General features: G+C 37.8%; 1 protein-coding gene across 2 annotated transcripts in view; it reads right to left on the minus strand.

The window, feature by feature from the left end:
- The window catches only part of DIAPH2 (diaphanous related formin 2), a 908,710-nt gene that overhangs the window by 163,520 nt on the left and 730,130 nt on the right, over nucleotides 1–15,060 (minus strand). For both annotated transcript variants that reach the window (XM_054587910.1, XM_054587909.1), the window contains one exon: nucleotides 14,508–14,603. In XM_054587910.1, the coding sequence (XP_054443885.1) occupies nucleotides 14,508–14,603 (96 nt within the window). The remainder of the gene's footprint in view (nucleotides 1–14,507; nucleotides 14,604–15,060) is intronic.

Below are 15,060 nucleotides of genomic sequence, written 5' to 3' on the forward strand. Positions count from 1 at the left end.
ACACCCTCTATGGGTATCAAGATGGCGGAGGAGTGAGTGGAAGTCACACTGACCTCCTCCCAGGACCAACCTGGAATTACAACTAAATTGGGGAGAAATCACCTGGAACACACAACTGAACAATAGTGAGAGAGAGAAGCCTTTTAACCTCGAAGGCAGATGAATGAGCTTTAGCACAATCTAACTGGTAAGGAGTGCGGTACAGACTCCAGACAGCGGGTGGGGCACCCACAGGCGGCAGCACCAGAAAGATATTGAAATGGCCAGTCAGATCCCACTGAGAAGAGCGGGGTCTAAACCAAAAGTGGGGATCTCTAGCCCACAGAACCAGAGCCCAAAAAGTGGACAGAAAACACCCAGCTGTGAAAAGTGGCAGGGTTGCTCTCTGCCAGAGACGGGTGGTTGGAGACACAAAGAGCCTTTTAAAGGGCCAGTGCAAAATTTTTATTTGTGGTCCCTTACCCTGGTCTCCGGCAAAGGAGAGGGCAGAGTGGGATAGAGACACGTGAGGAGAGACTGGGGAAGGAGGCTTTGGGGAGAGAATTGAGAGTAGCCACCAGGATCTCAGTGCTGATTCATCCGCCATGTGGCAGCAGCCATTTGCTCAGGCAGAAATCACTCCCCCTGAGCGGCACGATCATCAGAGGACCCAACAGCCCCGCCCCCCGGTGAGATTCCACCCCGCCCTGTGCTGTCTAAGCCGCCTGCTGAGTGCAGAGTGGCAGCCACAGACAATAGATCCCTGTCTGTGGGCTTTACTAGTAAAGGAGGCACGAAGAGGTCTGGAGATAGTTGAGGAGAGATTGGGGATGGAGGCTTTGGAGAGAGAACAGAGAGAGTAGCCAGTGGGATCCCAGTGTGGACTCCTCCTCCAAGTGGCTGCAGTGAGAGTGGACTCAATAACCTCGCCCCCCAGGAGGGACTCCGCCCTGCCCTGAGCTGTCTAAGGTGCCCTACTGAGTGCAGAGTGACTAGATTAACAGCTGAAGAAGACAGCCACAAACAGTAGATTCCTGGAAGTCTCGAACAGAATGCCTAAGGTGACACTGGGACGACATCTGACATCATCAGAGGGCAGATTCAGAAAGTAAAAACTGCTGTCTCCTACCATAGAATTTCACACCACAAAGTCAGGATCTCAAGACAGATAAATTTAAGAAGCAGAAGCAAAAGAGAAGTGTCACAAATAATGGGAAGACAAAGAAGTTCCCCTCACTCGAAGGGAAAGGAGTAATCCCTAGAAAGAGAACTAAATGAAATAGAAGCAAGTAAATTATGAGCTATTGAGTTCCAAACAAGGGTTCTAAGGAAGCTCAGTGAGCTCAGTGAGAATTACAAAAACGATAGGGAAACTACGAGTACCTTGCTGCAAACTATATCAGCATAAAAAGGACAAAGAAACTCTCAATAAGAGATAAGAGGAAATGAAGAATACAATTTCTGAGTTAAAGAACACAATAGAAGGAATCAAAAGCTGGCTAGACAAAGCTGAGGACTGAATCAGCGAGCTGGGGGACAAGGTAGAACAAAGCTACCAGAAAGAGCAAGAAAATGAAAAAAAAAGACTCAAAAAAAATGAAGAGGCATTGAGGGAAATGCAGGACAACCTGAAACATAATAATATCCATATAATAGGGATACCAGAAGGAGAAGAGGATGAGGAAGAAATAGAGAAACTGTTTGAAAAAGTAATGATGGAAAACTTCCTTAATTGGAGCAGTGAAAAAGTCTCGCAAGTCCAGGAAGCAGATAGGGCCCCACAAAAGAGGAACCCAATGAGGCCCACTCCAAAACACATCATCATTAAAATGGCAAATAGCAAAGACAAGCAGAGAATCCTAAAGGAAGCAAGGGAGAAGGGGGTAGTAACATACAAGGGAGCCCCAATATGGCTAGCAGCTGACTTCTCAACAGAAACATAGCAAGCCAGAAGGGAATGGCAAGAAACAGGGAAAGGGAAGGGAAGGGGAAAGTCAAGGAACATATAGCAAGGACTCATGGACAAAACCAAAGGGGAAGAGCTGAGGGAGGGAAGGTGGGAGGGGGCAAGGGAAAGAGATGGGGGGGAGGCAGAGACAAATGTATTTAAAAAGTAAATAAAAAAATAAAAATAAAAAAAAAGTAACATTACAAGTCATGAAAAGCAAAGGCCTGCAACCAGGGCTGCTCTACTCAGTAAGGCTCTCCAATAAAATTAAAGGTGAAATAAGGAGTTTCCCAGACAAAAGAAGGCTAAAAGAATACACCTACACAAAACCAGCACTGCAAAATACACTAAAGGGACTGCTTTAAGAAAGTGAAGAAAAAGTTTCTATGAATTCCCAGTTCCTTTCACAGTGGCCAATACTTGATATTACCAATATTTTTAATATGTATTCATCTGATTGTGACAATGATGTTATTTTAATTGTTCCTTTATTATTCGTTGAAACTAAACCTGCTTTTGTATATTTCTTGACTATTTCTATAATTTTTAAAAAGCTTTAAATGACTTTTTGGTATTCTTTACCCATTTTTTGATTAAATGTTTATAGAATTTTTTCGCTAAAAAAACCCCAAAACCATTAACCCTTTTTTACCTGTGTTGCAAATACTTTCCTATTCTATTCCTTGTCTTTTAACTTTTTTTATACATATATTTCTGTACAGTCTTAAATGTTCAATATAGTCATATTGTCAATATTTTACTTTATCACTTCTGGGTTTGAATATTTTACTTCAGGGTAAGAAAAATATTAGTTTGTATTTTCTCCCAAAATTCCTTAGATTCTACATATTGATTTTTAACTCACCTGAATATTTCTTGTATAATGTGTGAAATGGGGCTCTGTATTTGTTTTGTTTCAAGTAATATTGGCCCATGCACCTTATTTGTTGAATAAGCCTTATTTTCCCCATTGATTTGAAATATCAACTTAGTCATATTTTACATAGTCAGACAGATATATACATTTGTCTCTAGAATGCTCATTATAGTTCATTGATCTACTTAATTATTTCTGTGCTGGTGTCATGTTGTTTTAATTGCTGAGACTTTATAATGGTTTTAATTTTAAAAATATTTTATAGTTAACTTTGACAATAAAAAGAATAAAGTATATCTGCATTTAAGAAAGGACGAAAGAGAGAGAGATGGAACTCCTACCTTTTGTGACAACATGGATGGAACTGGAGAATATTTTGTTAAGTGAAATAAGCCAGTTGTTGAAAGACAAATACCATATGATCTCACCTGTAAAGTGGACTCTATTGAACAATATGAACTCATGAACAAAATAAACCACAGGCATGGGAACATGGAGCAGACTGGAAGTGACCAGAGGGGATGGGGAAAAAGGACAATGGTGGATAGAAGGGGAAGGGACTAGACAAAGAACATGTATGAATGACCCATGGACACGGACAACAGAGTGGGGATTGACTGTGGGAGCAGGCGGTGGGGGCGGGATGGGTGGAGAGGGCTAAATGGGGAAAAACTGAGACAACTGTAATAGAATAAACATGATTTATAAATTAAAAAAACAATAAAAATCATCTAATAACTTCCTAGAAACTCATTATGTTGGAACTTCATTGCTATATTTATTTTCTACCTAGAACCATTACCCCAGTCACTGATGATGGCCATCCTCTTGATGCCTTCTTGTTTTGAGTTTTTAGGATTATTAGTAGAACTTGTATTAATGTCCTGTATCAGTACAAGAGAGTTTCTTTAAATGTGAACCATAAAATAACAACTACATACTATAAAAGTTTTTTTTTAAAAGGCCTTTTTCATTTCAGTTCAACAATGTTTGATTCCAATTACTTCTTGATATGACAAAATGAAATCCACAAATATGTACAAAGCACAGTCATCTCTTTTTATCTCTGCCATTTAAAGGAGTACTAACATCAACAACTGAGATAATGTCACAAACATAACTAAAATAAACACCTGGATATTCATACAGTCATACTGCATATCCCTCCCGATAAAAACTTTCCTTCATGGGTTAGCTCCAGATATTTGAAGATAATTTGTCAATTTATTAGAAAATAAGATAAGCACATACACTTTTGATTAATAGCTCTGAGGTTGCTAAAAAATCTAGCAGGCATTATAACTGGGCACTAAATAGAAATCCATAGAAAATAATATTAACTTTCAAAAAAACAGTATGAAATCATATCCTTGTTTTTGTATTTTTTTTAAATTTCTAGGTGTCCAGGATATACATTGACTTTCTGAAACCACTCCAGAGTTATGAATAATGTATGAAACAAACAAAAAAAATCTCTGTTCATTCCCCAGGGAGAACTGTATTGCTTGCCATATAGTATATCTATGCAAGACAAACAGACCAGTAAACCCAGAAATCTCAAGCTAAGCCTTCCTGAGTGGAAAGGGAAAATATCATCCTGGATTCTAGAAGTCCCTCAGCCACACAGTTCAAATCCTTAGAATAATCCTCTGAACTAGATAAGAGCCCTTAAACTTCAGAAACATCTGTTCTCCTGAGTAAATATGTGAGAAAGCTGGAAAAGCAATTAATTAACTTAATGTTATTCTAAAGAGATTCACTAACTCCTGCTATTTCCTCTCTCTTATATAGCGTATTGGCAAAGGGCAATGGGAAGATACGCACACTTCAACAAAATGCTATTATTGCCACTCTCTCTTTCCTGTATTTTCTGCAGCAGTATATAGGCATCTTCCCCTTTAAGGAGTAAGAGTAGAAGAAATTTCTATTTGAGTTGAAAATGACAAAGAGGTGGTAGTCAAATGCAAGGACAATAGACATAAGAATAAGAATAATGGCTTATAGTGGTACTGTTTTTTCTTTTTTATATAAACTCAGTATTTTTTTTCATTTGTCAAGCCTGAACAGTAGTGTGTAGAAAGGTCGTGTGAAGATAACATGCATGGGACATACAAGTTTGCCCACAGAATAAATTCAGCTTTAATGGAATTCCATTTACAGTGAAGAAATGTGGGAGATGAAGGAAGTAGAACTTTCATTCTACTTGAAGGAAACTTCTACTTCCTTCATCTCCCACATTTCAAACTTGAGAGACAGCTCCGGTACAATATATTAAAAAAGCTTTCATGTGGATTCATTTTGTTTTGATAATGATGAAGTATTCAACAAGCAGTTACCAAGAGCATATACTGTCAATATATTATAGTGAGTTACATTCCAGGTGCTAAAAATAAATCACAATATTTTAAAAGTGAAATATAGTTATAAACCTTATGGTATTTTAGCAGTTTGTATTATATTTGTCTTTAAGAGCATTGACACTGAGCATAACCATAAAAGGTTTCCTGGGTCAGATAAAGCACTGTATTAAGTGCAATGTATCTGAGCTCATGTTTTTGCAAAAGCAAAAGATACCAATTAATAATACAAGAACTTAAATCTCAAAAGGGTACTGTGGAAAAGCTGAAGATGCCCACTGCCCTTTTCTTTCCTTCCATCACCTTCCATTCCTCTCAATTTTATTGACACAAAGAGAGGAACTACCAGGAGCAAGGTTCAAATTGTAATACACAGGAGAGGTGTGTCCAAAGATTTCACAAAAACTGGGAGATATGGAAACAGTACATTCATATGGGAAATTTTCTAGTTTCCCTAATGTAAACCTAAATCTTATTAATTAACACATGTATGTGCCTGTACCAAAAGTAAAATTTAATTTCCATAATTAAAAAAAGAGAAAAAACAAACAAAAATTATGTAACTGATATAGGTACACACTTCAATATAAGATTCACATGAAGTAATAGAAAAAAAAAGGCACTAAATTAAGCAGTCTTAAAAACTCATAGTATTTGAGAACTCAGTGCAATCGATTTTCTACCCCACTCTAACCCCCCTCCAAATACTCTCCTAAAACTGTTTTGCTAAGGTTATCACTGAGTTCTTAATTGTTAAATCCAATGGATTCTTTCCAATTTGTATCTTATTGGTCCTCCTGGCTACATGTAATGCTGTTCAGCACTTTCTCTTTCAAAAGCTCTATTCCTTTGGCTCCTGTGATACCACACTAGCTTTTTTCTCCCCACATCTCCATAAGCAACCCCTTCAGACTTTCCTTCATGCACTCCATCGTGGAAGCTAGGCCCCTAAACTGGTGGTTCTTAATTTTTGTGACACATTAAAATCACATAAATCACTTTTTAAAAATCCTAGCTTTCTTTTCATTTGGTATCATTTACAGACAATAAATTGAAGTGCCTGGTTCATTTTTTTTAGGTTTTCTAATTCTTGTTCCAGTACAGTTGTCTCTTAACTCTCATCCAAGGATATATGTATTGCTTTTAGAGGAGGGGGGGCAGAGAGGGAGGGAAATGGAGGGGAAGGAGAGAGAGACAGAGAGAGAGAAATAAACATCAATGTGAGAGAGAAATGTTGATCAGTTGCCTTCCATATGCGTCCCCACCGTGGATTGCACCCATAACCTAGGTATGTGCTCTGACTGGAGAATTGAACCTGCAACCTTTTGGTGTGCAGACAACACTTGAATCAACTGAGCCACCTGCCCAGCACTGGTTCAATTAGTTTTTAAAAATATACAACTGTCCAGGCTCTGTTTCCATAGATTCATATTTGATTTGTACAGAGGGGAACCAGACATATTTCTTAGAAGTACATCAAACTGACTCCAATGTGTAGGTAGGGCTCAGAGAACCACAAACGTCTGTTTTCTCATTTGTCCACTGCTCTACTCATTTTCCCCAGATTATCTTACCCACTGTTGTATTTTTAACTATCTCCTGAATGTTGATCAAGTCTCCAAGTTTCCTAGTATTTACTCTCTAGTTGTTGCCCAGAGGTAACCAAGCTAACTAATGCCACTAAGAACAATAAGTGGCTGGCTTAAGAAGTATGTGATTTGCTTCTTCCTAATCGCCTCTTTTGCTCCTCTCAGAAGAATCACACATTTACTATGACCCACCTAATCCTGACTTCCGGGGGGCGGGGAAGTTGACAATGGTTTTCTGAAAACGGCCCCGTTCCTTTTGTGTCCTTTCCCAACTCTCCCCCTGCTTCTATATAGTGGCCTCAAAAATGTCTTTCCTCCACCCCCAGATCACTCCTTCTCTGTATGAGCCATGAATGTCCTTCATTTTAACATATGAGAATAGAACTCAGCATTAGACAGCGATGAATCACATATCGCACAATAGATGAGAAAGTGCTTTGTTAACTGTAAAGCACTAGGTATGCAAAAGTATTTTAACTATATCACAGAGTACATGCTTTAAAAACACAATCAAATTAAGAGGGGGGAAAGCCACACATTTGGAAGTAAAACTAGGTATAGTAATATATGATTGGCAACTCTATTCAAGATGCCTGACAGTGTCTAGACAGTCTCCTGTTAGAATCTCTGGAAGAAACAGAATTTACCTTTCATTCTCTACCTTTCTTTCCTTAAAGTCCAAGTATGTAAGGTACAACAGATATTCTTGAGCCTTTAATCCATTAGAACCTAGCTCTTGGCCCTCACTATTTTACTAAAACTGCTCAGGGAAAGGTCAATTGTTATGTGCTCGTTGACAAACCCATTTGTCTATTTTCAGTTGGCATTCTACTTAGCTTTCTGCAGTTCTAAAATTTCCTTTACTCTGAGTCTTCCAAGGATCACTTTGGCTACTTCTCCTCCTCTTTTTCTGACCATTTTTTTTTTCAGTGTCCTTTGCTGCTTCCTTCATTTGCCTTTTGAATATTGCAATCTCCAAACTCACTAATCTTGGCCTTCTTTACCTTTCTATTGGACATATTCTTCCCGGGTGATCCTAAGATTTCTATAACCATATTTATGCAGACATCCCCAAAATGTGTTATTTCCAGCTTCAACCCCTCTTACTTGTAATTATGTAATCTTCTACTCAAAAACCCTCTGCTGGCTCTTTGCCGTTGCAACGTATTTGCCATCATTGCCACTGTATCCTTCCATATCTGCATTGCATGTATCTGCCATTTCCTTTACCTATCCCTCCTGTTCTTCTCCAGACTAAACCACTGTTCATTCTTCAAAACACAGCTCAAATGCCATTCTCATCATGAAATCATTCTTGAATTCTCTAGGCAATTATTTGCTCTTTTAGCACTTTGTGCATATTTATATCATAGCATTTCTACTATGTATAGATCTGTCTTCTCCATGAGATTCTGAGTTCTTTGTACTCCAAGGTCCTAGCACTATTGTCTGGATTCTGCTGTTTGATCAATAAATATTATTTGGATGAATGACATGCTTTTATTTGTTTACATTACATCATTTTTTTACTAATTTGAATGACACATAAAAATATAGCAACTATACTATAGACAAAATGGAATTTAGTTGGCCAATCTAATATTCCAGCACAAAATAGAGATGAAGGAACCTCACGGGAAAGAACCCATTCTAAGGGAGAAAGAAGTAAAAAGCTTGGAATGAACAACTACCTTGACGTAGTAATAATAAAACAAAAATAAACATGAATGCCCAACAGACATCAGTCATCAAAAAAGGAGGATAAGCCCTGGCCAGGTGGCTCAATTGTTTGGAGCATTGTCCTGTACATCAAAAAGTTACAGGTTCAGTCCCTGGTTGGGGTACGTATGGGAGGCAACTGATTGATGTTTCTCTTTTATATTTATGTCTCTCTCTCTCTCTCCCCCCCTTTCTCTCTTACTCTCTCCCTCTCTCCACCCTAATAAATATATCCTCAGGTGAGAGGATTAAAAAAAAAAAGAGAATAATACTGAGTACTTCCTGGGATCTGTCATGGGCTTGTGTTTGGGCTTTTTCTCCATAAGGTCAAATCCCATGAAGATTGAGAGGGCTGATAAAGCTAAGGGCAATTTCTCTAAACATGTCTGTAAGATTTTGAGACATAGCTAGTACTGTTTGGTATACTGGTGCAATGCCACAATAAAGGAAGAGAGCGTCACTTCCTCCCACTCTGTGACTGACCAGTGTCCAGGTCTAGAATTGTGAAGGCATGACAGTGCCAGCTATAGCCAACAGCAGATGTGGAAATGCCTGGTATTATAGGTGAAGGTTGGGGAACAGTGGTGGGTGACTGTGTTTGTGAAATGCCCCCTGAGAACTTCTACAAATGCCTCAGAGATCCCTTATAGGCAGCTCAGGTTCTGAATGTATACATGGAGACAAAAGCCAGAAAAATCTGTGTTTTATTTTTTCTGTGAGGTAGAGAGGCCTAGGAAAATGTACATTTTGTTTTTCCATAAAGATATTTTCCTTAATACTTAGAGTTTGTTTTTCTCCTCTGCTGAATATCATTGTTTCTTGTCCCCTTTTTTTTTTTGAAGTGGTAAATCATACTCTCTCATTTATGTTATCTTGCTGATCCATAAAACCAGGATCATGTGTCTCCTGTGTTTCTTCTGGTTTTTCAAATTTAGTTTTCTTGGTTCCCCTATGTGGATCTAAAACCAAATACATTTATTCCGTTTCCTAGTTTCCTTTTTTTTTTTTTTTGGCATAATGCTTCTCTCTCTTTCTTTCTTTCTCTCTCTCTCTCTCTCTCTCTCTCTCTCTCTCTCTCTCTTAATGTCTAGAATTATATATCAAAATCTAGTCATAGCCAAAGTAGCTAAGTTAGCTATCTATCTATTGCTGAGAAGCCTGTTTATATATATACTTATGCTTACAGTGGGCAAAGAATGAAGAATTCAAGTTGGTTAAAGGAGGCGAAGCAAGTGCTAAGGACTTATAATTATTCAGTAATAAAACAGATGTGGCATTGGGTATTTATATTGTGTGCTTTTCACTTGTTCAAGGTTTTTCTCTGGGTTTTTTTTTTCCCCTCCAAAGCTTACCTTTGATTTTATAATGAAAAAATTAGGAACACTGATGGGCAATTCTTTACAAAGTGTGTTGTAAAACATACAATACCTTAAGTGCTAACAAAGGCTCTCACAAAGAGGGTACATACAGATTTAGCAAAATTCATTGATGATAGATCCACATTAAGTTATTAAGGAAAACTGAGATGTTCCTTTTACCCACCAAGCTTCTAGAAAGCATAGTACACATTCTGGAGATATAAGGGCTCTCAAAAGGTGAGAGGGTGAGGAAAAGTTACTCTAACTCCTGTGTTGCACAAGCATACAACTCCTATCTGTTACGGCACATACAAGATTGTGTTGCCATCGTATCACATGGCTTACATTCATGTTTTCCCAAGCAGTATGTAAGTTCCTTGAGGCAAGGAGCCTATTTGGTGTTGTGTCCTCAGTACCTAACCCAGGAGGCTTTCAACAGTATTGCTCAATTGTTGAACATCTATTATTTATCCCTATAGCCTCATTATCTAGTCCTGAATTCAGCTCCCAGTTCCATCCCAATATTGAAAAGGCATTCCTAAAAAGTCACTAGAAAGCTCCCTACTGGCAAATAATTGGTCTTTATCCTTTTTGAGTCCACTTTATGCCATTGTTTCCTATGTCCAACCTTTTTAATACTTTCCTATTCTTTTGTGTCTTGAACAATAGTGTCTTGATTCTCCTCTTACCTGCCCAACTGTACCTTGTCTATCTTCTTTGCTAGTTCTACTTTTAGCCCCTAAGTGGAGGCGTTTTCAAGGTTCTGGTTGTGGATCTCTTTTTTTCTTAATAATTCCTCTATCAATCTCTTCCATTTCCAGAAATCTCATGAACTCAACCATGGGATGAAATCGACACCCATGCTTCCAAAAAATTTCTAAACATCTTGGCCTCAATGCTTTGCCACCCGTTTTAGGTTTGCTCACTCCAAGTGGAATTTATCTTCCATCAGCAAGATCATCTTCCTGATCTTAATTGTTTTCTCTTGTAGCCCAACCGTCCTTCAAATTAATTGCACTCGAACCCTACAGTCATCCTTGACTCCTGGTTACTCCCCTTCCCCCACATTATCTCTTTTGACTGAGAATATAAGAGTAGAACTTTCATTCATCACTCACACTTCTGTAGCCGAAATGCCCTAATATATAGCTTTGATCACACTCCTTCATTGCTTAAAAGCCTTTAGCATACCCCCATTGTCTAGAGAACTAGACAATGCTAACACCTCAGTATCTTATTCAAGCACTCTGTGATGTGTCACCAACCCACTTTTCCAGAATTATCTCCATATTTTTACACTTTATAGATAGTAAAACTATTTTTACTGTTTGCCGTTAGAAAACTTAGTTTTACTATTTGCCATTCTTGAAAAATATTTTGTATTTTATTACCTATGTATTTTTCTTAATGGCATTTCATTTGATTAAAATGCTTACTATCCCTACCTCCAACTCTTACTGCTGAAATCCATTCTCATCCTTCGAAGCCTTTTCCTTTATGATTTTTCCCCTAATGTATCCAATAAGTTACATTGAACTCACATAATATGTTAACACCTTTTGCATAATAACTATTATCATTTGTCTCATTCTGTAGTCTTTCTGTACTTTTTATCTTTCCTACAAGACACAGGGCTTATAGGAAAGATGAAAAGGATAAAGATATCTTATCTTCATTATTTCTACATCTTCCATCATCATTTGTACTATATGACCTTTTGCAGAACAGATGTATAATGAATTAATGAATGTTTAGGGTCTCATTTCCTAATCTCAGAGTTTCACACCAGCAAAGCTGTAAACTGGATTGATCTGCATCCAGAGTGAACTAGTACAACCATAGTGACTACTTACTGACTGTGTATATTCTGACTGGTTAGGGACTGTTCTACACCAGGTATTAATATTTTCAATATCACTCCCGATATGGTAGTCTCCCTTAACATTTCTCTTGGTACCCTTTATAGAAATAGTGTACTCGGCTGAATTGGCTGCAGGCAATATTTGGGAGCTCCTTCTGAGTTCCCTAATGTGTGTTACTCTTGGGGAGGGGATATAGGCTGAGTGTGGAATATCTGTAATTTAGGCAACTGACTATACCATTTATTAACACTTTAGTTTTCTAATAAAGAATACAGACTATCACCTCATTTAAATGTTCAATTGAAAACACTGCAATTAGAAGAACAACTGCAGAGCTCTGTATTTCACATACCATTACTTCCATCTGCAAGAGATGATAAACAGGCAGCAAGCAGAGAAGTACACTTTTGCTGTTTGTGGCTGACTCTGATTTCAGAGTTTGGGTTATTTTCTCTTATTTCACTTTACTTGGAGAAAATAGCCAATTTTTTATCATTTGGTTTTACTGCTTTTATCCCATCATGTTGAAGTGGAGATTGTTAGAAAGCAATAAGAATGCTGGTGTTGAACAGGGAAATTGTAATAATATAACGTTAATGAAACATTGGAAGAAAATCGAATAAGGCGCCTAAGAAAGTCAACACACAAAAAAAGGCCACCACGAAAAGAGGATTTCGCTAGGAAAGTACGAACCAAGGAGGAAACCTGGAAAAGTCCGTGGGTCTGTTGCTTATAGAAAGAAGCAGCATTTGAGACAGTTTTTGGCAGACTTGTCTTCTCTGTGCCCGCCTTCCACTCTCCCTCTCCCCAAGCTCTTCTACTGATGTCCAAGATACTCTATGAATCATGGTGACTGCCTGCTTGCCTTCTGGTTTCTTTTTACTGCTGGACATTTGCATTGGCTGCTGCCACTTGGAATGACTGCCAGGGCTACTTAGGCAGATATTTTTTACCCTATGGGTTCCTGGAAGCACTCCAGCTCACAAATCAAGAGAGATCCCAATTTAGATTACCTAGAGTCATTACTATAAATTTATGCAGTTTCTGAATATTTTCTCGGTGTTCCACAGTTGACAACACTGTATTCCCTTGAGTACCAAACTCACAGAATCCCGTGTAATGATAGCTCTGTCCCAGCAGTCTTTCTAGAGTCAGTTGGAGGTGTGAGACTATTCAGACAGGGACCTTAGCAAATGTATTTTTAAACTAAACAGACTAGAAAGATGATGGCAGTTCTTTTAAGGTACAGAATAATATGCTTTTACTTATCAGCCACTTAACAAAGAACTGAATTGATATAAAAATTATTTCAGTTTGCTTTCCACCAACTATTAATGCTCTGATAGTTCAAGAAAGAGTAGTGAAGGTTTCTGTTTTCCTTAAGAGGTGAAAGGGACACCTGAAAGCATGGTAGAACATTCTCAGTTCACAGATAAAGACAGAGGGTCGATGGAATGGCTGCCTCATAGAAGCAGAGTAGTACTCCTAATATTTTGCCATGCAGCATTACCTTAAGGAAATAATATGACCATATAAAGATAGATTTTAATTTCCTTTCCTCCAGTCTTCCACTCATTTTGTAGGCCACCTTCAATGTCTTCATATATACAACACAGTCTTATACTCCAACCAAAACATTTCTGTCATCTCAATTGTATCTTACCTTTCAGGCTAAACCAACCCATCAATCAGGATTCAGCCGAATGTAAAAAAAAAAAAAAGATGAATATAACTTATACTGTCTTATACCATCTTCTGCCATAAATTTCACCAGTGCCAAAACCTTCCTGGATAGCTCTGCACTATGCTCCCTTTCTTTCACTGGTTTGTTGGAGTGCAATGGTTTTGAGAGGCACCAATTTGCATTCTAATAACATGTGATAGTTTCCAGTCAAAATACAGAATATTTTTTGAATTGCAGGCTACTTAAGGCAAATATTATTACTCTAAATGAAGTAGAATTTACATATTTACTATTAATTTTTTCTTTTTTTTATTAACTTCTCTATATAGCTTTACAGGCCACGAAGGGGACATTTAAAATCAACACACCTAATTTCTTCCTCTACTTTAAGAAATATATGGACTAAAAAATATGAAAACTTACTTAGAGGAGGTGATAGCTCAGTCTATTTGGATTATCCTGAATGGAAGTACTATTTACCTCAGCCATAGGGTATAAATGGAGAAGGTGGACAACTTTCTAGTTACTCTTGTGTGAGGGAAACTGTTTTAATGTTTGTAATTCCCCTGAGATCAGCTTTCATTGTGTGGCTTTTTTTTTTTTTTTTTTTTTTTACTAATCAAAAACACATACAAACATGTATTCCAATGCTTGGAACTTTTGGGGATCTTAGATTATCTGTGCCTCTGCTCTTGGTTAACATGGAGAATGGACTGAACTGCCAAGGCAAAATGGTCTCTAAAAAGCAATATTATCTCAATTTCCTTACCTGTAAATAGTTAATGTGACATCCTTAGGGCCAATTACTTTAAATGATTTAATTACATTTATGGCTTTAAACCACATGCTAATAAAATAACAAATAACATATTTAATGTTAAACACAGTGGGGGTTCTTGTTTCTAATTTTTTTCCAAAGTCCTCAGTTCTTTGAAGATACTTTTACCAGGATGAAACTTGGCAATCATGTAGATGGAGAAGCCTGCTGAGACTTTGCACATGAACTGAGAGATGAATTGTTAAAAAACATCCTCATGTGGAAAGATTTTTTTCTTTTTTCTTTTTGTTGGGTGGGTGGGCCTTGGTTCTGAACATTCACATATTACAATATCAGTGAACTGGAAGGGGTCTTACCTGGATTCCTGGGAATCCGCTTTCTGCGGTCTCGGAATGCTGCACCTGATTGCAGGGCTTCTAGCAGATTATCCATCACGCCAGTCTCATCACCCTCTGGAGGAAAGGAGAAATTGGAATTAATCTTGGAGCAATTAAAGCTAAACTACAGGAAACTAAAGGGGAAAACTCCTGTCATATTTACATAACAGCCCTAAATTAAAGACATATATCTGTTTTAACAAAATGGATCTTGTCAGTTTCTGGCACCACAGACTACTTTGCTTATTACACACCATTAAGCAAAATTCATGCTAATCCAACTGTTCTTTCAACTTAAAGACCTTGTCTTTTGTATTATTGATGACATGCTCAGTATGCAAATAAACAGTAGCTGATCAGCTACTGCTGCCTCCCTGTCAAGATTCTTATAAGATATTCCTAAGCAAGAAACCACTGACCCAGCTTAATGCAATCAATGCACAGGGTGTGATTTGATGAAGCTGAGTTACAGAAGGTTGAATGCTGATTGTATTAATACTTTCAGCATTCAACTATCATCTGTGATTACCTC

This window comes from Pteronotus mesoamericanus, unplaced genomic scaffold (genome assembly GCF_021234165.1).
Source record: "Pteronotus mesoamericanus isolate MK-2021 breed Mesoamerican mustached bat unplaced genomic scaffold, CSHL_Meso_final scaffold_12, whole genome shotgun sequence".
In the NCBI taxonomy this organism is placed as follows: Eukaryota; Metazoa; Chordata; class Mammalia; order Chiroptera; family Mormoopidae; genus Pteronotus; species Pteronotus mesoamericanus.